This window comes from Coenobita brevimanus, chromosome 5, assembly GCF_032717465.1.
Source record: "Coenobita brevimanus isolate Jiangsu-jjx chromosome 5, ASM3271746v2, whole genome shotgun sequence".
NCBI lineage: Eukaryota > Metazoa > Arthropoda > Malacostraca > Decapoda > Coenobitidae > Coenobita > Coenobita brevimanus.
In genome coordinates, this window is record NC_136958.1 from 2241818 (window position 1) to 2265872 (window position 24055).

The 24055-nt window shown below is 43.7% G+C and overlaps 1 protein-coding gene across 1 annotated transcript in view; it reads left to right on the forward strand.

Moving 5' to 3' along the window:
* Window positions 1–24055, forward strand: part of LOC145397508 (uncharacterized) — a 114056-nt gene that overhangs the window by 49314 nt on the left and 40687 nt on the right. Inside the window, exons 2-4 of the mRNA XM_080270582.1 lie at window positions 6274–6471; window positions 6796–6953; window positions 18774–18984. Coding sequence (XP_080126708.1) covers window positions 6294–6471; window positions 6796–6953; window positions 18774–18984 — 547 coding nt within the window. The 5' untranslated portion in view covers window positions 6274–6293. The remainder of the gene's footprint in view (window positions 1–6273; window positions 6472–6795; window positions 6954–18773; window positions 18985–24055) is intronic.

A 24055-nucleotide genomic window follows, 5' to 3' on the forward strand; every position in this document is an offset into this window, starting at 1 on the left:
GACGAGGGACGCCTTCATGTGGTGGCATTGATACAAGCGGCCGGCCCAACTGCCTGCTTGTACAAAACACCCATCATCTACTTCCCTGTCCCCAGAAAGGATGATGGTGGACTGCAGAAGAGCAGCTTTAGCCTGCAGTCCACTGGGGCCGCATCATCATCACCACCACCACCACTAACAACAGCAACACCACTAACAGCAAAAACATCATCGTCACCACCACTAACAACGAAAACAACGTCTTCATCACCACTAACAACAACATCACTAACAGCATCACCACTAACATCATCATCATCATTATTACCACTAACAACAGCAACATCACTGACAACAATAGCTTCGCCACCAACAGCAGTAACAACGTCAGCATCACCACTAACAACAACAACAGCATCCCCATCATCACCGCTAACGACAACCACATCATCAACAACAACACTAACAACAACATCAACAGCACCAAAAGTAACAAGTACATCGATGTCATATATATTCCAACCGCCAGACGATTTTAGCAAGCATGAAAGAGATTTATTGTAGTGGAAGATTTATAGGATACGAAGAAAGAAGCAGGAAATAGGGGGGATGTTTCGTTTCGCTGTTATTGGGGAAAAAAAAACAAGTTCTGGCATGGATGGAGTTACAGAGTTTTACAGACCGAACTTATGCAGGCGAGTTTTTTTTGAGACGGGTACAGTTCACGAAAAAATGTATTGCCACTTAAAAGTTTGATTAAGTTGAATTCAAGCTGTATATCTCTGTTTCTGTGTCAAGCTGTTTATTTGTTTGTCGGTATTGAGATGTTTATGTTTCGGTACTGAGTTGTTTGTTTCGGTACTGAGCCGTTTATCTGCGTTTCGATTCTAAGGTGTTTCTCTGTTTTGGTATTGTTTCTGTGCCCTTCAGTACTGAGCTGTTTCTCTGTTGTGCTATGGGCTATGTCTCACTGTTTGGATGCTGAGCTGTTTCTCTGTTTCGGTACTGAGTTATTTCTCTGTTTCGGTATCAGGCTGCTTCGCTGCCGGTAATTACTGAGCTGGGGTCTTGTTTATTTCTGTTCCGAGCTGCTTATGTTTTGCTACTGAGCTGTGGCATTGTGTTTCGTCACTAAACTGCGTCTCTGTGTTTGTTCTGAGCTGTCCCTTCCTGTTTCAGTACTGAGCTGTTTCTCTTTGTTTCTGTACTGAGCCGTTTCTCCATGTTTCGGTACTGAGTTGCCCCAATTGCTTCAGGAGAGTACTAACTATACACCTACATCCTTCTCTCCACCGTACCCTGACGTGAGGACGAACGTTGCATGTCCACCCATCCAAAGCCATTACTAAGATCAACTGTCTGGCTATGTATGTATCTATGTACCTGTCCATCCATCTGTCTACCTGTCTTGTTTGTCTGTCTGCTTATCTATCCATCCATCTATCCGTCTGTCTGTATCAGTATTTATCTATCTCTGCCTATCTGTCTGTCTCTGTCTATCGATCTGTCTGCCTATCTATCCCTCTGTCTATGTATCTATCTATCTGCCTGTCTATTTATATCTACCTGTATAGCTAGACGCCTTAATCCCGGAAGAGATGGCCAAAAACGAATCTCCTTCATATCACGCTGTCCATGGCTGTTAGGCTGCCCTCTCTCGAACTCACCGCCCACGCTCATATACCTCTCTGCCCCATCCCTCCATCCCATTCTCGATCTTCTCCTGCCCCTCTACCTTTTCCCCTCACAGTACACTCTCCCAGTCAGTCTCTCATGTTCCATTCTCCCGTTTAGACTTTTGTGGGTGGGGTAAGGCGGGGTAGAATCTTCCTGCTTTTTTGTTCTTGCTTTTAAGTCTTATAGTTTTATTACCTTAACTTGGCCCAGATTTTCGTCCTTTTGCAACTTATTTCACGTAGCTTAAAGGCAGAAAACGACGGTACTGTGACTCTGCATCGTATTCATAGCGCTTCTTCGTGACTAGCATTATATTCTAGTGCTAGGCTCTTGTTATAGCTCAGAATTCAAGATGGAGGGATGACGATTTTAGGCCAAGTTACAATAAAAAGAGTATAGCCTGCCCGCCCTACATCAAACCCAGCCTCAAAAGGACTGATTAAATGTTGCTGTGTGCTTCCTTTTGTCCTCCTTTGAACTCTTTTGCACCCACTTGAACTCCTCTGAACTTTGTACTCCTTTGAACTCCCTTGTTTTCCTTTGAAGTCTTTTGTATTCCTTTTAACTCGTTTGTATTCCTTTTAACTCGTTTGTATTCCTTTGAACTCGTTTGTATTCCTTTGAACTCCTTTGTAATCCTTTTAACTCCTTTGTATTCCTTTTAACTCCCTTGTACTCCTTTGAACCCCTTTGTACTCATTTATACTCCTTGGTTCTCCCTTATACTCCTTTGAACTCCCTTTTACTCTTTTGAATTCCTTTGTACTCACCACATGGCCAAGCTAGCTGCTAGGAGAAAGTAAAATGAGAAATACCAAGAAAAACTACATCGCTCTTAGGCCTTTATTGTAATTGCCATATCGAGACGTAGCGCATCTTTCTTGGCGATTTATTTTTCATATTATACATCAGCATTTTCTTTCACCAAACAGTAGCGAAAACGGGGGCAACGGTAACAAGGGCGAATTAAGTCCATCACCAACAGTAGCCAGAATAGGGTAGGGAAACAGGAACTTTGGTAAAATAGTCCAGTTCAGTCCATGCCTAGTCGACAACAGTAACTTAAACAGGGAAGACGAACAGGAGCAACGGTAACAGGGTCGATTCGAGTTACTCCCTTCCTAACAACAGTGGCCAAAACGGAGGTAAACAGGAACAACGGTAAAAGGGTTGAATTATGTCCACGAGTATTTAACAACAGTAGCCAAAACAGGGGAAGCAAACAGGGGACAACGGTAAGCAAACTCCAGTACTAACAGGAGACAACGGTGAACAGTCCAGTGCAAACAGGCGCAACGGTAAGCAGTCCAGTGCGAACAGGGGCAACGGTAAACAGTGCACGCTTATCACACACACACACACACACACACACACACACACACACACACACACACACACACACACACACACACACACACACACACACACACACACACACACACACACACACACACACACACACACACACACACACACACACACACACACACACACACACACACACTATACAATACGGGAAGCAACGAGGCGGATTTATCCCTATTTTTTTCCTGTGTATTCGAGCGAGCCGATAAGCACGTATTTCGGTGTAGCCAGGAACACAATACGTACAATAGCCTCTCCGATCCGCTGTGCTATCGTAATCGAAGTGGAAACATAGACAACGGACAGGCAGACAGGCGGACAACACCCGGTCTGTCATCGGGGTCATTGTCGTGGGTTTGGTGAGCAGTGGGTCTTGATGGGGATGGTTTTTTAATGGTGGAGCTTATGATGATGATGATGATTTAATAGGTAAGGGAGGAGGGTGTGTCGTGGGTAGAGGGTCGTCACTGAGTAGGGATAGGAACTCCAGTGAAGTAAGGACCTGTGCAGTAAATTAGTGATATGTGATGTGACACAGGACTTGTGCAGTGAAAGAAACCAGTTAAGTAGGGCAATGTGCAGTGATTTAGGGATAAATGCACTGAGGAGGGGACATGTGAAGTAAAGTATGAACATTATGAAGTGACATACGCCTGCATAATAGGGACATGCGCAGTGAAATACGCGTGTAAAATAGGGACATGTGCAGTGAAATACCCACGTAAAATAGGGACATGTGCAGTGAGGAAGGGACATACCACTAAGACAGGAAAGTGTGCCGTGAAATACTCGTTTAGGTAGGGACATGTGCAGTGATATACCCATGTAAGGTAGGGACATGTGCAGTGAAATACCCATGTAAGGTAGGGACATGTGCAATGACATACTCGTGTAAGGTAGGGACATGTGCAGCGAAATACTCGTCTGAAGTAAGGACATGTGCAGTAAAGTGTAACGAAATAATGACCGTAAAATAGAGGGTCTGGCTGTGGTGAATAGACGCCTGTTGCATAAGGAATTGAATTGTGGAGAGAGAGAGAGAGAGAGAGCGTCTGTAGGTGATTACACACACAAGACCGACACAGGCACATGTATTGAAATATAGTTACAAAAGATACACAAGCAAGTTAGGCAGTAAAGTACAAAGAAAAAATACCCCGTTTTGATATTACACAGTGGTTGGCTGTCGTGAAAAGAGAGCCTGTCGCATAAGAATGTGAATTGTGAGAGTGGTGGAGGGGGAGAGGGGCGTCTGGGGAGGGAGTGGGAAGAGTCAAGAAAAGGGTGTGTGATGGGGAAGCAGAAAGGGAGAGGGTGAGGAATAGGTGATTGTGGTGGGGAGTGGTGGGGGAGAGTGAGTAATGGTGTGTGTGTGTTGGGGAAATGGCGGGGGAGGGAGTGTGGGAGTGGGGAATGTGGTGGGGGAGACAGAGGAAATTGGGGAAGAGTGCGAGTGTGGTGGGGAAGGAAATGTGGAGGGAGTGAAGGAGAGGAATGAGTAAGGGAGCGAATGATTGAATGTGGTGGAGTGACTGAGTCTGTTGGAGTAAGTGAGTGTGGTGGATGAGTTCGTTCGATGGGAGTCGGTGAGAAACTGTGGTTGGGAAGGAGAGAGCCAATGCGTCAGGTAATTGTGTAAATGTGGTGATGATGAGGGGAAAGGAGTGAGGATGAGGGGAGTGTGACGGTGGATAGAGAGGAGAACGGTGGTGAAGGAGAAATGAGGCGAGTGAGAATGGGGGTCATATGAGTACAGTGAGTGAATGAGTGTGGGGTGAAAGAGGGGGAGGTGGAAGGGGGGCGAGTAGTGCCTAAGAGAGGTGTTACCCCAGTACACCCCAGAGACCAGCCTGCCAACCTGACGTCCTCTAGCGGCAAATGCAAATACTCAAACGAGGCTTTACATCCTCCACACGACACTTAAAACTTTTACTGTGTGAGCTCTCGTTTTTTCAGTACTCTGCTCTTGTGTGTCTATGTACCTGCAATACATGCTTGTGCATACATGGGTGTAATATATATTTGTGTGTCCACGTGCGATTGTGCGTATACACGCGTGCAGGCCTCAGTGAAAAATGTTTTTTTTTCCAGCTCCATAGCCCCCCTTTTTCTCTTGTGTCGTAAAAGTTGTGTAGGTGATTGTACCGCAACTGTTGGTGGCAGGGTGGCCAGTTCCCCACGCCGGTATAGTATATAGTCTGTGAGGAACTCAGACTTTCGAAGGATTGAATGGTGATTATTTTATTTACTTGTGACTACATCCTGGTCACCCCTCTGATATTAGTATTATTCAGATATTATTATGCAAAGAAGAATGAACGTACGTTTAGAGCTTGCAAAGCTTGTTTTTCCCAAATGAAAATACAGACAGACAGACATATTCAAGATACCTGTACATTCATTTCGAGTTGCATAGGCTATACACACTGCATTTAATAGACTGAAGGTTATAGGCAATGTGGCAGACAGACAGGAGGACAGTTCCAGAGTTGACCAGTTGTATACATAAAAGACAGAGTACAGTATTTCTTCTCTGTATTATTGCCGACAGTTCTTCTGCGTGTCTCTGTCAGTTATTGCAGTTATTCAATGGATTGGTGTCTGCCAAACGAATATTCTGAAAGATTATGAAACACAGCGTGGAAGGCGAATGCATGTGAAGCAGAGTTAAGAATTCTGAATGTTTTACTGTTACGTGAATGTATTTTATTATTGTACTGAGGACTCTGTTTATCCCTTTGTTGTTGTGTTCTTTTCCCTTTTTCTTCATCCTCTTCACTCCATTGACGTCATTGGGAAAGAGGTTGTAGTGAAGTTATAATTACGATGATTAACACCGCAAACATACGGTGCCTTTTTTTATCATTGTGAATTTTATCGTTCTTTATTCAGTAAACATGTTTGATGATTTTTACAACTCTTAATCCTTTTCAGTCTTTCATTTTTATTAAGCTACTGCCAAATGGTTTTATTCATCATATATGTAAAAGATAGATAATAGCAAAAGTGTTGATTAAGGCCGTTTGCTAACCCCTCAGATTGGAAAAGTCTCCCTTGAACTGAATGAAACCGTCTGGTGGTGTTAATAAAGTAAAATTGTCATCGGAAAGTAAGAGGTTTAATTAACACTGCGTTCTTATTTCTTGATTTCTTACGGCCATTTTCACTGATTTTTTTTTTTTACACCCATTTCCTCTCCATTTGTTTTCTTACGGACTTTTTTTTTTTTCTTACTCTCGTTTTCTTCTACAGGTCGACCCCCATCGAACAACATGAAGCGGTCTTCTCCAATCAAAACCCTTTCAAGCCACTACCGCCAGAGACTCTACTTCCCCGCCGTCCTCCCCACCTCCCTTCCCCCCTCCACCATGTCCCCTCCCCCTTTCTACGACTCCTCCCCATCATTCTCCCCAGCATCATTCTTCTCCTTCCACGTCCCCTCTGCCCGCACCTCCCCAATGGTCTCCATTTTCTACAATTCAGGGGTGTCTCCTTCAGTCGAGTCCACTCAAGCCTCACCTGCCGCTTTCTTCTACCGTGTCCCCCCATCCTACACCCCGCCACCCCCTCTGCCTGTCCGCTACCCCACCCCTTCACCAACCATCCATAAATCTCCTGAGGTTATGTCTGTTCAGGGCCCTCGATCACTAACCTCACAGTCACTCCCCGTTTCAAAGTCCCGTTCACAATTTCCCACCAACCCGTCCTTCCCGCTCTCCCCATCTCACCCCTCCCTCGCCTACCCCTATTACACCCCCCTCTGGCGTCCCCCCTTCCCTCCCTCCCCCGCCCCAGTGAGGAGAGAGCGCACTATCCCCTCCACCGCCCCTCCTCCTCCCTACTTCGACAGCGGGACCCCCACCAATGTTACAACGCAGCTTGGAACCCACGCCTTCCTCTCCTGCATCGTGAGAAACCTCGGCAACCAGACGGTGGGTGGTGGTGGTTTTAGTTTTGGTGGTGATGGTGGTAGGTAGGCAGTCAGTCAGTAATTGTCAGTCACTCTGTTTTTACTTCGTACTTAATTTACATATCCACATGGAGCAGTGTAGGATTAGATGATAGTACTTGGATGGGTGACCGCCTGGGAACACCAGATGCTGTTGGCATCCCTACGTGTCAGGTGGGGTTGGTGGAGGATTGGTGCCCCTCCCTGTAAAACAATTAACTCTAAGCCCTTGGCCACCCCGTTTGGGATACATGGCGTCTGGCAATGAATGAATGAATGAAGTATTATTGTTTTTATAAGTAAGGGTCTCCATTACTTAGCTGCATCCCTTTACCACAGTGAAGCACAGTGAATAAGATCTATGGCATTCCATTACAGAAGTTCGTATTTAATATATATATATATATATATATATATATATATATATATATATATATATATATATACATACACACACACACACACCATACAAAAGCATGTTCACTCACAGATATATGACTAACTTTTCAACACGTCTAATAATACTCTCAGTGATTATGAAAGGAAACAACTGCAGGAGATTATAGTGTGGACAAGGTTAACGTATACATGTAAAAAAAAAATATTAAAAGAGTTATCATAACAGTGAAAAGTAAAATTCGCAAAAAGGTATGTTTAGTCGAGGTAATTGTGGCGGTGATTGTGGTAATTGTGGTATTACAGGTAATGATGAAGAGTGTATGTTACATACTGTAGATATATTTTGTGATGGTTTAAGTTATAGTACGGTACTGTAGTTGTGGTGGTGGTGTGATTGTGTTAAAAGGTAGGGATAACAACTGTGTACCATGTGCAGTGCTTTGTGGTAGTTGTGGTAAGAGTCGTGGTTGTAATTGTGATAGTTGTGGTAATAGTTGTAGTAGTAATAATAGTGGTAGCTGTGTTGATAGTTGTAACACTGTAATGCTAGTTATGACAGTAGTGCAAGCATTAGTAAATTATGGTAGTTGTGGTACTAGTGGTAGTTGTGATTGTGGAAGTGTTGGTGATTGTGGTAGTTGTGGTAATTGTGCATTGTGGTTGCGTCAGAGTGGCAAGTGTGTTAATTATGGTGATTATGCTGGTAATGGTGGAAGTTCTAATGACTTCACTAATGATGGCTTTTCGCTTTATTACTTACGAAGATATTACCAGGCATCATTTATTGAGGATTTATTTTTAGTCTTTATTATTATTATTATTATTTTATTATTATTATTATTATTGTTATTATTATTATCATTATTTTTTTACGGTATTTTTGTTATTATTATTATTTTTATTATTATTATTATTATTATCATCATCCAGTGCTCCATTAATACATTGAGTAGGTACAAGACCCGCTATTAACCCCTTCACCACAAGAGGGTTACCCCAAGCTGAATAAAATCGTCTGAAGGTGGCAAAAATAAATTAACAAACCTCAAAATAAAAAAATAATAAGAGAAGAAAACCTCAATATTTAAGCACCAGATCCCTTCAGTAAGACATACGAGCATTTACCTTTTTCCTTGTTATCTCCAGACGATTTCAGTCAGCTGAGGAGATAACTTTTCGAGCTGGAAGGGTTAGCTGTAGCCTTCGTTAGCCTTTTTATTTTTTTGGCTGCGGGGATCTTATGAGCTGAATGAAATCGTCTGTCGGGAACTAGAATTTACTGTTATGCCAAATTCTTTCCTCTCGCCTAAAAAGTTATTGACGCTCAGAATTTGGCGTTTGTGGTGTAGGTTTCTTGAGCTTAGGAAAATCGTCTAACGTTGGAAGGAATGAAATGTGTTATTCTCAGCCGCAAGGTTAAGCCCTGCAGTACGAGAGGTCTCCGTACAGCTGAGCAAAACCGTCTGGAGATAGCGTGAATAAGGTATAGCATTTTTTTTTTTATTATTTTTTTTTTCCTGTGAAAAGTAGCCCTGAAGTTGAAGAAAATCGTCTGGTGAGAGAGAGAGAGAGCGAGAGAGAGAGAGAGAGCGTGTCACAGTTCTCCTAGCGATGACAACAATATTACATTCAAACTAAGCTGAATAAAATCGTCTGGAATAAGGAAGAATAAAGCAAACAAAAAGTTATTTAAAAGTTATTGTGCTTTTTTTACTTCTAACTTAGCCTGATACTGCCAACTCTCCATCTCGAATACTGAGCCATAGGAAGAGATTAACACTAGAATATGATGCTAGTCACGAAGAAGTGCTATGGAAAGGTTGTAGAACTTGCAGTATTGTCTTAATGTGCCACTGAGCTACGTGAAATACGCTGCTAAAGGTGACAAATCAGGGCCAAGTTAAGGTGAAAGGAGTATAGTGATAATACTGTAAATATTCCCAAACTAAGCGTAATAAATTAATCTGATAGAGTTCTTTCACCTAAACTTGGCCCAGGATTTCACATGGTGTTTCACGTGGCTCAAGAATAAGTGTTACGACTCTTCATCCTTTCCGTAGCGCTTCTTCGTGACTAGCATCATTTTCTTAACGTGAATCTGTAGTTAGAGCTCGGCCTTCAAGATAGAGAGACGGCAGGTTTAGTCCAAGTAAATTTGAAACGAGTATAGAACCAAAAATAAATCCGAAAATAAAGAAGCCATTAATACAGTTACTAAATCTAATATCGACAGTACTGGCCCGAACTCCACCACACATTTTCAGCGGGAATATGGCCTAATAATTTATCATTTTCCTGACAGCCACTGACAATTTACTACCAGGATCTTTTGTTTTAGTGACCATTATTTTTCTTGTTGTTTGTTATTGGCGATCAAGCGGCTGTTACCTTTAATGTCCCCCTCCCTCCCCGTTCCCCTTCCCATCTCTCCCTCCCGACTGATCTTTTGCTCCCTTACTCCCCTCCCTTTCTGTCTCTTCTTTTACCTCCCCCTTCACCCCCTTTTCCATTCTTTTCCCCTACGCCCCCTTCCCTTCTCTCGTCTCCCCTCTCCCCGTTCACCCCCTTCCCTTCTCTCATCTGACTTCTCCCCCTTTTTCCCCTTCCTTCCTTCCTCCTCCCGACCCGCAGCTGTTTTGTCTTTATCGTTGTGAATATTCTGTCTGGCTTGGTATTATTTTCTTTCTTTCTTTTTCTTTTTCTTTTTTTTCTGCCTGGAAATTTTGCACTACGGTGACGCCTTTCGTTATATTATTCCTAAAATCTCCCTATTCCCCAAAAGGAGGATGGTGGACTGTGGAAGAACGGGAGCTTTGGCCTGCAGTCCACTGGGTTCACGTTCAGATTAGCCAGAGGATGCAATTACTGTAACTACTACTACTGCTACTACTACTACTACTACTACTACTGGCACCCTTACTTTCCCCTTCCAAGTTCCTCTTCCCATTAGTCCCCCTCCTCCCTTCCCTGTCCTTCCCCTTTTTCTTTGATCGTCTCTGCATTCGTATATATTCGTCTGGCTTTTTTTCCTTTTTTTTCTTCTTTTCTGTGACTTGTTTTTTTTTTTATATGGTAGATATTTTCATTAATGTTCTTTCCCTCTGTTTTAGCTTTGCCCTTAAGTATAGATCTTTGACTACTTTTATTATTATTATCATTATTATTATTATTATTATTAGTAGTAGTAGTAGTAGTAGTAGTAATAATAGTAGTACGGTAGTAGTAGTAGTAGTAATGGTAGTAGTAATAATAGTAGTCGTAGAAGTATTTGCTTGTTTTTCCTTCCTGCTTACTGTGATTTTTCCACGGTAGAGGATTCCCCGTTGCTTATAAAATCGTGTGCCTTTAATTAGTATAAAACAGAGAGGAAATTATCGTTGTAAAAATGTTGTTGGAGATTTTTTTTTTCTAATAATTCAATGTATTCGTGATCTGTGTCCCAATTGCCTATGGTAAGTGATCTAGATATGTTTTTATCATCATCATTATCATCATCATCATCATCATCGTCATCGCCATCATCATCATCATCATTACGAATGTATCAGTATGTATTGATATGCAGGGAGTGGTGAAAGGGAGGATTGGAAGCTGAATAGGTGAGAGAGAGAGAGAGAGAGAGAGAGAGAGAGAAATAAACCCCCGTATTGGACATGGAGCTAAAGACAGATAGGAAAAACTTTGAAAAAAAAAAAACACAATTTCAGCAGTTGTGTGTGTCGTTTTATTGGTCGACCCCCACCAACACCCAGCAACCACACCAGCCCAGTAACACCACCCCGACACCCTGTACCAGTTCATACCAGGACAGTTACACTACCCAGACACCTTACACCAGGCCAGAAACACCACCGAGACACCCTACACCAGTCAATACCAGTCACACCAGGCCAATAATAACACTCAGACATCCTACATCAGCTCATACCAGCGACACCAGCCCAACGCCACCATCCAGATACCTTAAAGATTCCAAGCACTCAAGGCCAGTCACATCACCCAGGCACATCAGTAAGTCATACCAGCAACACCAGACCGTTAATACCACCGAGATTCTTTACACAACTCCATAGCAGCTACACCAGGCCAATAACACCATCGAGATACACTTCACCAGTCCATACCATTCACACCAGGCCCGTAGCACCACCCAAACACCCTACCACAGTCCATACCAGCCACAGTAACACCACCCAGACGCACTACTCTTGTCCATACCAGTCGACCCAAATTCACTAACAATCATGCGATAAAACTCTTCTCGTAACTTGCATTATGATTTGGAGGAAGAACTGGGGACACGGGAAATATCAATAGTTTCATCTCCTTGTCTTTTCTGAAATAAAAATCTAAAGTATTTTCTTTCATAACTAAGATACGTTTCTGGAAGACGACGAGAGACGTGGGAAGATTCGTCATTACCCATCCTTTCAGTCATAATAGGTCTGAGTTACGTGAGGAAGTTCATTGTATGTTAATCTCAACCCAGTCCACGCCATGTCACACACACAACCCTCACCCAAACTCGTAAGCATCTCAACTGTACCTCTTTTCCAGTCTGATGACTCCGTTGCTGTTTATATCACTTGTAAACGCTCGGACATTCTGAAATCTAGTTCGTAACCCACACCCAAATACAGACAGATGTATAACCCACATACAGATACACACTGATTCATATCCCACACCCAGATATACACAGATTCGCATCCCACACCCAGGTATACCAAAACACCTTCCTCTCTAATTAGGTTCTGTTTTTTTTACTTTTCCCTTCCATACTAAATTATTCACTCAGACTTTTCGCACCCAATTCCACTTTGGATAATTTCGACTCTGTTTCTCCATTCCCTTCACCCCTTTGGCTTGACTCCTGCCTGATTAACATGTCTTTCTGTACTGTACTTTCTGCGCTGCTCGGTGCTGTGTCGCTGTTATTGTTCTCGTGAACTATGCGCACTAGGTATCATTGCTGAGAACCCGCTTAAGTAAACTCCTTCATCTCTGCCTGTCAACGTCTGCCCCTCCTGTCTGCTGAAAATCTGCTCTTATGCACTCTCTCCAGAAGCACGCTGACCCACTCCAACTTTCAAACTGTCGTCCTCTTTCGTTAGCATCTTGTATTTCCTTGATTTTGATTCTCTAAAGCATTTGGCCTTCCTTCAGAGTATCAGTAAAGGTTCATTTGATGGTCTTCCGAGATTTCATTCAGATTCTTGGTCATCTTCCTTTCGATATTTACCAATCATCTGCTACTACGCTAGACATATCCAAGGTCTGGTACATATCTCTAAATTAATAACTTCCCTTTTATGAGTCTATCCCTCCACTTATTGTTTGCTTTTATACTTTCTGGTTGGTGGGAGGCCATTGTTCTTCTAAAATCCACACCCACACACACTCTCACATCCACACCCATACCCCTACACATCACAGCCACACCCATACCTCCACACATTCACATACACACCCATACCCACACACACCACATACACATCCACACCTCCGCGCATCACATCCACTCGTCGCATCTTGACACACACCCGTATCCACATCCATACCAACACATCCACACATAAGCCCATACGTTATGCCAGCAATCGGCTTGTAAAAACACACACACACACACACACACACACACACACACACACACACACACACACACACACACACACACACACACACACACACACACACACACACACACACACACACACACACACACACACACACACACACACACACACACACACACACACACACACACACACACACACACACACACACACACACACACACACACACACACACACACACACACACTCTCCATTTCCTGCCTCCCCACTCCCAATACTATCCCACACATACCCACGCCCACAAACACCCCTCCCACACCCTCCCATCTTCTAAACACCATGGAGGGTCCGCAGCTAAAGGTCTCGCTGAGGAAAATCGTCTTCATTCCAGGGGACAAGGCTGAGCAAAATTGGTCACTCCCCAGCGGTCATTATCTCTCGCCATTCACTCCACAAATAGCTTTCATTTGTCCGGCGACGCGACAAGATAATTTCAGCAGGGCGTTCTCCTGGGTGGGGGGGAAGGGGGAAGGATGCTGCTGAGACGGTGGAGAGAGAGAGAGAGAGAGAGAGGTGGAGGAGCAAGGAGGAAAGCGGAAGAAGAAGGGATGTTAAGAAAAGGTTATAAAAGATGAGACGAGGAGAGGAAGCAGAAATATGAGGGTGAAGAAGATGGGAGAAGAATACAAGAAGATAGGAGAGAGAGAGAGAGAGAGAAAGGGAGCGTTACGTGGTCCTTATGGCCCCATCGAGACTTTCTGTTCTTAACACTAATAGAAAAACATTCCCACGTCACACACACACACACACACACACACACACACACACACACACACACACACACACACACACACACACACACACACACACACACACACACACACACACACACACACACACACACACACACACACACACACACACAGGGAGAGAGAGAGGGAGAGAGCGAGAGAGGATGAAGATGAGAAAAAAGAAGAAAGGAAGGAGAAGGCAGGGGAGTGGAAAGAAAATGTGAAATTGATGTGAGGTCAAGAGGAGAGAGAGAGAGAGAGAGAGAGAGAGAGAGAGAGAGTCCTGGTGGCTTTTCTCAAAACAATGTCACTTTTGCTCAAGAGCTTGATGGTGGAGGGAGAAAAGGGGGATGGAGGAAGAAGGAAGAGGAGGAGGAGAGGGAGAGAGTAAGAGTGAATGAGAGAGAGAGGAAGGAGGCATAAGGGAGAGAGAGAGAGAGGAGGGGTAAGATTGGAAAAGAGAAGAGGAAAGGAGAGAAAGGGAACAGGGGAAGTTAGGAAAGAGAGGAGGAGGGGGAATGACAGAGGAAGGAAGAGATAAAGGAGGGAGCCAGGAAGGAGAAAGAGGTGGGAGGGAGACGGAAGAGAGAAGAGGAAGGGAGAAGGGAGAAAAAGAGAATGATAATGGAAAGAAGAGAGGAAAGGAGAGAAAGAGAGCGAGTAAGGGAGAAAAGGAGAGAGGAGTTAAGATCAGAATGTGATTAGAGAGAGCGGAAAGTAAGGTACAATTTATCAAAAACAAAAATGAATGGAGAGAGTTGGAAAAAATATATATTTAAGGGAAAGAAAAAAGGACAAAGAAAAGAGAAAAACGTGACGAACAAAGCAAGAAAAGAGTAAAAAAAAAAATATGTGAAAGGAAGAAGAAAAAAAGATAGAACTCAGCGAATAGGAAATGAGAAAGATGTAATAACACTTAAAAGAAGAGGGAAGAGAATATGTGAAAAGGGAGAGAAGAAGAATGAATGGGAGATTATGTGAAAAATAAGGTAAAAGAATATGTAGAAAGTGTAAATATGAAGAGAGGAAAATGATAGAATGATATAATAAACTAACAAGAATTGGAAAAAATATCGTGTTTAAAGAGAATGAATTAGTATAGAAAGGTAGTGAAGAAAAAAGATAGATTATAACAGGAAAAAGAACTAAAAATGATTTCTTAGTATCTATCAAAGAAATGAATAGAATGTAAAGAGGAGGAAAAGGAGAGAGAAAGATTTTGAGACGAAGACTGAGAAGGAAATGAAAACTTTAGAATGAAAAAATAAAAGAGAAAATTGAAAAGAAACAGAGTTGAGGGTAAGGTAAAAGATTGTGTGGAGAGAGAGAGAGAGAGAGAGCAAAACTGAAGGAAAGAAGGAAGAATGTAAGAGGTAAGAGAGGAAAGCAGGAGAGAGGAAAAGTTGAGGGCTGTTAAGGAGGAAACAAGCAGAAGGAGGGAACAAGGGTGCTTGGAGGAAGAGGAAGAAGAGGAAGAACAAGAGGAGGAGGAGGAGGAGGAGAAGAGAGGAGCGTTAAAGAGGAAGTAGGAGAGTGGGATGAGGAAAGAAGGTAAAGAACAGAGAGAGAGAGGAGAGAGGGAGGGAGGCACAAAAAAAAGTGAAAAAGAAGTAACTTAAAAGGAGAGAGAGAGAGAGAGAGAGAGAGAGAAGTAAGACAATACCTTAAGGGAGAGGGATGGGGCGGAAAGAACGTGGGAGGAGGAAAAAGGAGAATGGAACCTAATGGAAATTAAACAGAGAGAGAGAGAGAGAGAGAGAGATTCATAGTTACAGAGACCACACAGACCTCTCTGTCCTAATTATTCCGTCCGTTTTGTTATTGTCGCTCTTGACTCATCTCAGCGTGAATTCTGTGGACTGCAGGCTGAATCTATCCTTCCCCTGTTGTCCACCATCCTGCTTTCGGGGGATAGGGAGGGCGATGAACGACGCATCTTTAACAGGGCAGCGGTGTTGCTCAGTTATATTGATGCCATCACGTTAAGGCGTCCCTATCCCCCTCATAATACTACTTTCATCTTCGATACTTCTACCACTCCGATACGGTGCCGTCGTAATCGTCTTATTCTATTTTAAGACGATTTTATTCAGCTTAGGAGGGATTTTTTAGCTGGAAGGATTATATATAGGTTTCCTTAACCCCTTCACCCCGAGAGGTTTCGCCCAAGCTGAGTAAAATCGTCTGGAGGCGGCAGGGAGAAGTAGTTTATTCGTCACGGGGTTCAGGAGGTAAAAAGGTAGAGAGAGAGAGAGAGAGAGAGACACACACACAGACAGAGAGAGAGAGAGAGAGAGAGAGAGAGAGACACACAGACAGAGAGAGAGAGAGAGAGAGAGAGTTGGACTAGTGTACGAAAACGAGAAAGCTGGGAAGTACAGAGAAATAAAGAGAAAAAGAGAAGAGAGTGAGTGGAGGTAGAGTGAAAGAGGGAGTAATTGCATTCCTCTCTCTCTCTCTCTCTCTCTCTCTCTCTCTCTCTCTCTCTCTCGTAAAGCTGTGTGTCTCCAAAGCCTTTTATATCCCTGTTGATGAACCAGCTCTGTTCCTTCTCACTCACTTTCTCTCACCTTGCAGGAAAAGAGAGAAAAAGAGAGGAGAGAAGAGAGACGGAGGGAGCGGGGGAAGAACGAGAAGATAAGGGAAGCAAGGAGAAATAAAAGGATGGGGAAGATAACACGAGAAGAAAAATTAGAGTAACAGAGGAGGTAAAAGCAGGTAGACATGAGAGGAAAAAGAAAAGGTTTAGATGGAGAAAAGAAAGGGGGAGGAGAAAGAGGAGAGAGGAAGGGAGAAAATGGTGAAGTAACAAGAGAGGGGGCTTGAGAGATGTAGGAAAGGAGGAGAGAGGGAAAAAACAGAGGAGGTGAAAAATAAGAGGAGTACAAGAGAGAGAGTGATTAAGTGAAAAAGGGAAAAACTTGAGAGTCGAGAGGAAGGGTGTAAAGCTCGAAAATAAAGAGGAAACAAGAGTATAGGAGGAGTTGGGTAGAACTGAGTAGGGTAGGGTAAGGTTGGGTAGGGTAGGGTAGGGTAGAGGTGGTTTGAGTGGATTGTGCGAAATCCAAGCCACACTGCCTTCATTCCTGCGTAGATTAAGTCAGCATTGCCACCTGTACGAGCTATTAAGTGTATGTGTGTGTGTGTGTGTGTGTGTGTGTGTGTGTGTGTGTGTGTGCAAATAAATTGGTTAATTATATGAGATTCATAGATATGTTGGTATCCACATGGTAAAAAGGATTCACTAAATGTCGCGAGGATTTTCGTGTAGTCACATTTCAGAGATGTGAATACACGAAAACGGTCGAGATATTTAGTGTTCCCTTTTTTCCTTGTGGATACCAGTATATCATATATATATATATATAGATAGATAGGTAGATATAAAGTGGACCACACAGCTAGCAAATGCCTGAGTTGGGGCTTGGAAGCAAATATAAGTTTACACGTAAAAGGGGAAAGTTATTCTTAAAATACTATTGTGGCCAAATCTGCTGCATTTGTTGGACCCTTGCCCATCGCTTCATTTTTATCTCCCCTGTTCATCTTTTCTAAATTCCTCTGTTTCTCCTCTTCTTACATTATTGTCCCCTCTTTTCCTCTTCCTTCTCTCATCTCTCAGTGCCTGTCCTCTTCTCTCCTCTCTTCCCTAAACCTCTCAGTCCTATCCCCACCGCCGTCAGTCTAACATATCACTTCATTCTTCTCTCCCTCTTTCTCTCCTGCCTCACTTCTTCCTCTATCCTCCTGTCTCCCTCCCGTTCCTTCATCCCGTCTCTTCTCCCCGTCTCGCCTCTTGCTCCTCTTTTCGCTTCAATCTCTCTCTCTCTCTCTCTCTCTCTCTCTCTCTCTCTCTCTCTCTCTCTCTCTCTCTCTCACACACACACACACACACACACACACACACACACACACACACACACACACACACACACACACACACACACACACACACACACACACACACACACACACACACACACACACACACACACACACACACACACACACACACACACACACACACACACACACACACACACACACACACACACACACACACACACACACACACACACACACACACACACACACACACACACACACTGAATTAAGGGTTCGATATCGCGACTCTCTTACCCTCGCCTTTACCAGCTATACCTTCTGTGTCATTTTTTCCTCCTCCTTTTCCTCAGTTTTTCTTGCAATCTCTTTTCTTCCCTCCCTCTTTCTTCTCTGTCTCTTTCATATCTCTTCTCTCTTCCTTTTTCCTCCTTCATCCCTCCTTCCTCTTCTTTCCCTTCCCTTGGCATCCCTCCTTTCTTTCCCTTTTTCCTCCTCCTCCCCCTCCTCTCTCCCTCCGCGTCTCTTCTTCCCCCTTTCCTGTCCTCCCTCGTCCTCTCTTTCCCTCTTCCTCCCTTCTTCGTCTGTCCACTGTTTTTCTTTGTTGCCTCCTCTCTTCCCTCCTCTGTCTTTTATTTTTTCTCTCTGTCTCCCATTCCACCTCCTCTCCACCCCCACCTCCTCTCCATCTTCCCATCTCAACTCGCCTCTGTCTGGGGGAGGTGGTGATAAGGAGGCAGGGAAATGGAGTGATGTACGAAAGGATGCAGGTTCGATCCATCGCTGTGTAACATGTAGGAGTGGTGTGCCTCAGGGAACGGGTTGACAAGGTTAATGCCCAATAGGGGAAAAAATAATAACCACTTCGAACTCCTCATACCTCGTAGGTTCTAAGCCTGAACTCGCACATCCTCATCCTGAACCAATACGCCTTGATCAGCATCTTTCCTCCATTCTTCTGTTTCCCCTCCCCTCACCTCCAGCCTTTTCCCCTCCTCTTTTTCCCCTCCCTCTTTTCCCCTTCCTAACCATATACTCCTCAGATCTCGTGGGTTCGAAGCCTCGACTTGCTTCATGAACCACTACACCGTCATCACCATCTTTCCTGCATTCCTCTCTTTCTCCCCCCCTCCTTCACCTCCTCCTTTTTTTCCCCTTCCATTTTCCCCTTCCTAACCATCTCCTACTCCCCAGATCTCGTGGGTTCGAAGCCGGGACTCGCACATCCTTACCGTGGACCACTACACCTTCATCGCGGACCAGAGATTCCAGGCCCGATACCACCCCGACGAGGAGAGGTGGACCCTGCAGATCAAGTTTGTGCAGGGCAGGGACGATGGCCGGTACGAATGTCAGGTGTCGACGGAGCCCAAGATCAGCAGATTCGTCTACTTCCACGTCGTTAGTGAGTAGGGAGGACTGGGTTTTGAGAGAGAGAGAAGAGAGAGAGAGAGAAATTTGTGCAAGGCAGGGACATACGACGTTACGAGTGTCAAGTGTCGACGAAGCGCACGAGTAGCAGATGCGTCTACTTCCACGTCGTTACTGAGTAGGGAGGATTTGGTTTGTGTGTGTGTGTGTGTGTGTGTGTGTGTGTGTGTTTGTGTGTGTGTAAAAAAGACAGGCAGACAGCACTGGACAAGAGGCGAATATGGAGAGAGGAGAGAAATTAAAGTAACTGGTAAAGAGAAGAGGAATCAACAGAAAAAGGGAAGAGAAGGGAGAGACTAGAGATAAATCAGGGTATATAGGAAGAGAGACTGAAGCAAGAGATAGACCAGAGGGGAATAACAGAGGGGAGAGAGAAAACAAAAACAAAGCAACGGACGAAGAGGGGAAGGGAAGGGAAGGGAGAAGTGCATGCAGGAGAGAGAGAGAGAGAGAGAGAGAGCGGTGTAAGGGTGACTGGAATAGAATGTAGAGTCAGAGCCAGTAATCTCCCAGCATCCATTGCATGTCTGGGGATCCTGACTAATGAAGCCAAATTCCAGTCTCCTTGATTATTAGTGATTGGTTTGGGGTTTATTGGTAGAAAGTAGATTTAGGGGATGATGATGATGATGATGATGATGATGATGACCAAATTCCAGTCTCCTTGATTATTAGTGATTGGTTTAGGGTTTATTGGTAGAAAGTAGATTTAGGGGATGATGATGATGATGATGATGATGGTGGTGGTGGTGATGAGAAGGAGCAGGAGGATTTATGAAGCTCTCCTTAAACTTTGACTTTCATGACTCATGAGATGAAAGTTTGTGTGTGTGTGTGTGTGTGTGTGTGTGTGTGTGTGTGTGTGTGTGTGTCAGTTTTCCTGTTTCTGAATCCCACCTATTCCATTCGTATTAGTGGGAAAGGCATATGATGATGATGATGAAGGTAGAGAATTCTGATGATTTTAAAAAAGGTAACCATACGTAATGTAAATAAATGCTGGAAGAGGAAAACAGCAAAACAGCAATAAACGACAAAGAATGCAGTGTATGTAAATGAGAGAGAGAGTGAGGGGGGGGGATCAGTCCAAAATAAAATAACATTATTAGAGAAAAAGAAAGAGGGTTAACGGGGAACGCATAAGGGAGGATGAGGAGGGCAGAGTGGGTGGAGAGAGGAATAAAGGAGGAAGGAGGAGAGGGAGAGTGTAAAAAGGAGAGAATAATAGGGATTTAGGGGTGTAGCGGAGAGGGAAGTATGTATAAGCGAGAAAGGGGAGAGAGAGAGAGAATGAGAGAGAGAGAGAGAGAGACTTGGAGATTTCACCGGCTTTGACTTTAATCCTGGAGTTGAACTAGAAAGGTAATTATAACACTTTTAGCTCTGAAGGACTGAATAAAATTGTTCATTGGTAAATGGAATAGGATAAGTGTTAATGAGAGGAAGGGTGGTTGCAGGAAAACAGATAGATAGAAGATAGATAGATAGATAGATAGAGAGGCACGTCATTTGTAGAGATTTTGCATATTGCCCTGTAAGTCCCCCTGCATGCTACTAATACCGTTTAAATATCTCAAATTATCCACCAACAACACACAAGAGGTTTTTGAGCTGTAACGTCCAGAGTAATTGGCAAAGAAAAGGTGTGTTACAATATCTTCAAAGCCACTTACCCTACAGCCCCATATAAGTCGTCTTATTGAGGCGGCTGAGTTGTATCCTAATCTGATGGACTTCAAAAGCATGCATGGCGCTAAAAAGTATTCTGTAAAAATAGCCTGCTCTACAGATAGTACTTATATAGTCAAAGATTGTTCTGTGTCAAATAGGTCTTCAGTTGCCACCAAGGTTTGTGGGTCAAAAAGCACTTCTCTAACCAAGGCTTATTCTTCATCAAAAGTACTTCTGTAACCAAAGCTTGTTCTGTGTCAAACGTACTTCTATACCCAAGGCTGTACCAAAAATAGTTCTCCACCCAAAGCTGCACAAACGGTAGGCTAAAAAGAATCCATTTTCAAACGGCATTGGATTGGCGTGCTAATGGTTTGAAACCCGAAAAATACTTCAAACTCGTGTTCTGCACATGGAAGCCTCAGAGAGAACGTGTTTGTAGCCGGCTTGTTTTATATATATTATCTTTTTCTTTATAGTTGCATAGTTTGCGTAAATAATGTGCAAGGCAGTATTAACTCTTTGAGGTTCCCGAAATGACGTCTTACTCCTGTTTTGTACATGAAAACCTCAGAGAGAAATGAGTGCTGAATTACTGTAGTCTGCTTTATTGGTAATTTTCATTTCATTATCAATATAGTTTAAATTAAGGCTGGTATACAAAGAATAATGTCACTCAGTAATATCTTCAAGCTTTACCTGGAATACAGTGCTAGAGAACATAATACTAGATTTGAGAGAGAGAGAGAGAGAAAATTAACAAAAAATACGGTACTAGTCACGAAATAGCACTTTACAATGGATGCAGAGTAGTAGTATCCTCTTTTTCTGCCATTGCACAGTAATAGGCTGCATTATTATCATCATCATCATCATCATCATTCAGACCACCTTTCCTACCCTAGGACGGGGTGAGGTGGGGACTTAAGAGCCAGAAAAAAAATTGATAGAATCCGATACTAACCAAACTTCACTAATTGAATGGGCCACACTCCCATTCACTCACCATTCAAGCCCCTGGAATCCTAGCACCCCGATAGGTACAAAGATATCTCACACGTAGCTTAACATACTTGTCCATCACTCAGTAGGCTGCAAAAGGACGAAAATCTGCGCCAAGTTAAGGTAACCGAACTATAGTATTGACATGAACATTCGCCTCCAGACCGACCGCAGCCCCCAGACAAGGGCAACTCAGGGACCAAAGAAAATATGGTGGACCAACAAACTCGTGTGTTGGAGGGAGGGCAGAGAGACACTGACCCGCCCCCCCTCCCCCCCGTCTCTCTCTCTCTCTCTCTCTCTCTCTCTCTCTGCCAAATTTTACACAGGAGTTATTTGCACGAATGGCTAAATAACTGTAATGTCTTATCTCAGGTGGTAATTAGAGGTAGCCAGATGATGGGGATAAAGTGTGATTAATTAATGTCCAGACTTTTTATCTTGTACACCTGAGATTTCTTTTTCTAGCCATTTTCCAGCAGTCTTTTGGGAAGTAATTAGCTGGTTTTGACAATTTGGTTTTCAGTCCGTAGAGTATATCATCTGTACCGTAGCCTACCTCAGTATGGAGATATCTTTAAAGGAAGCGTGCGTGTGTGTGTGTGTGTGTGTGTGTGTGTGTGTGATTATGCTAGTTCTTAGTTTTCTCATTTGTTACTAGATCCTGCCTCACTCCACCTTGAAGAGGGAAAGAGGTTCATGATGATGTTTCTATCCAATAATTTTTCTCTCCAATAAATTTACATTTAGTGGATATTTATATCAAGCAACTATATACATCATGGCGCAGTGAGGATTCCAAAGCTTGATGTCAGTATGGTGGTGATTTAGTATTAATAATCTAACTTTTTCTGAAGTAATAACCCATGCAATTAACTCTAGTGGTAATTTGAACTAGGTGGAAATTAACTCTTAATTGTCCTACTCTTTCTCCTGCTTTCATTTTGTAATTGCCATGTCACAGAAATTGACCTCTCAGTTTAATAAGCTCATTATATACCCACTTAAAATGACCAGGAATTAATAGGATAGATTTAACAGTACATAACCTTGTCACTGTTTTTTCTTTTAACATTTCTCGTAAGTATTATGTATGGAAGTGTATGTATGTATGTATGTGTTTATGTATGCATGAATGAATGTGTATTATAGGATGTGCATGTATGTGTATTATAGGATGAGTGCATGTATGTATGTATCTACGCATGTATGGATGTATGGATGTATTCAAATTTATGTATGTACTGCATTAAGTCGGACGTATGGGTATGTAAATTGAAGATTCTGTGTGTACTGGAGTGTGTGTGTGTGTGTGTGTGTGTGTGTGTGTGTGTGTGTGTGTGTGTGTGTGTGTGTGTGTGTGTATGTGTGTGTGTACAAAGAAGTGGCAAGATAGAGTACACGGATTTACTCCTAGCTCTGTGTGTGTGTGTGTGTGTGTGTGTGTGTGTGTGTCCATTATCCCTCTCCCCTCCTCCCTTATTTCCTTCCCTGGCCTTCCTCCCTCCTTCCCACTTCCTCCTTCCCTTCCTCTTGTTTTTTTTCTCTCCTTCCCCTTGCCCCCGCTTCTTCTCCTTTTCCTCCTTTCCTTTCTCTTTCCATTATATCTTACTTCGTTCCCTCCTCTCTCCTCTCTCCCTCTTTCCTCCTTCCCTACTCCTCTCTCTCTCTCTCTCTCTCTCTCTCTCTCTCTCTCTCTCTCTCTCTCTCTCTCTCTCTCTCTCTCTCTCCATTGTATGTTCCTCTTGGTTCCCTCCCTCCACCTCCTTCATCCTCCCCTCCTCTTCCCCCTCCCCTCCCCCCTCCCTCCCATTCCATTGCTTCTTCCTGCCTCCACCCTTCCTTCCTTTCCTTCTCCCCCTCCCTCCTCCGCCCCTCCCAATTCCCTCTATTCCTTCTTCCCCTTCTTCCCTTTCTCTCCATTGGTATTTCCTTTTTCTCCCCCCCCCCGTCTCCTTAAACCCCCTCCTCCTTCTTCCTTCCCTCCCCCACCCCGCCTTCCTCTTCCCCTCCTCCATCAGTTTCTTTTTCCATTACTTCTGTCCCCTCTCCCTCCCCCCTCTCTCCTTCCCTCCCCTTCCCACCACACCCCTCCTTCCTCTCCCCTCCCCCCTTTCTCTCTCCATTACCTCTCCCCCATCACTCCTCCCCTCCCTGATCCCCTGTCACACAAATCTCCCCACTCTCACCCCACTAAATTTACCTCCCCCTCTCACCCTTTCCGCTCCTTCCCTCCTCCTTCCTTATTCTTATCCCTCCCCCTCCCCCTCCCCCCCCCCTCCCCCCATTTGCCCTCTGTGTCCCTCCATCTCCCTCTGTCTCTGCATTTTATTCTCTCTCTCTCTCTCTCTCTCTCTCTCTCTCTCTATCTC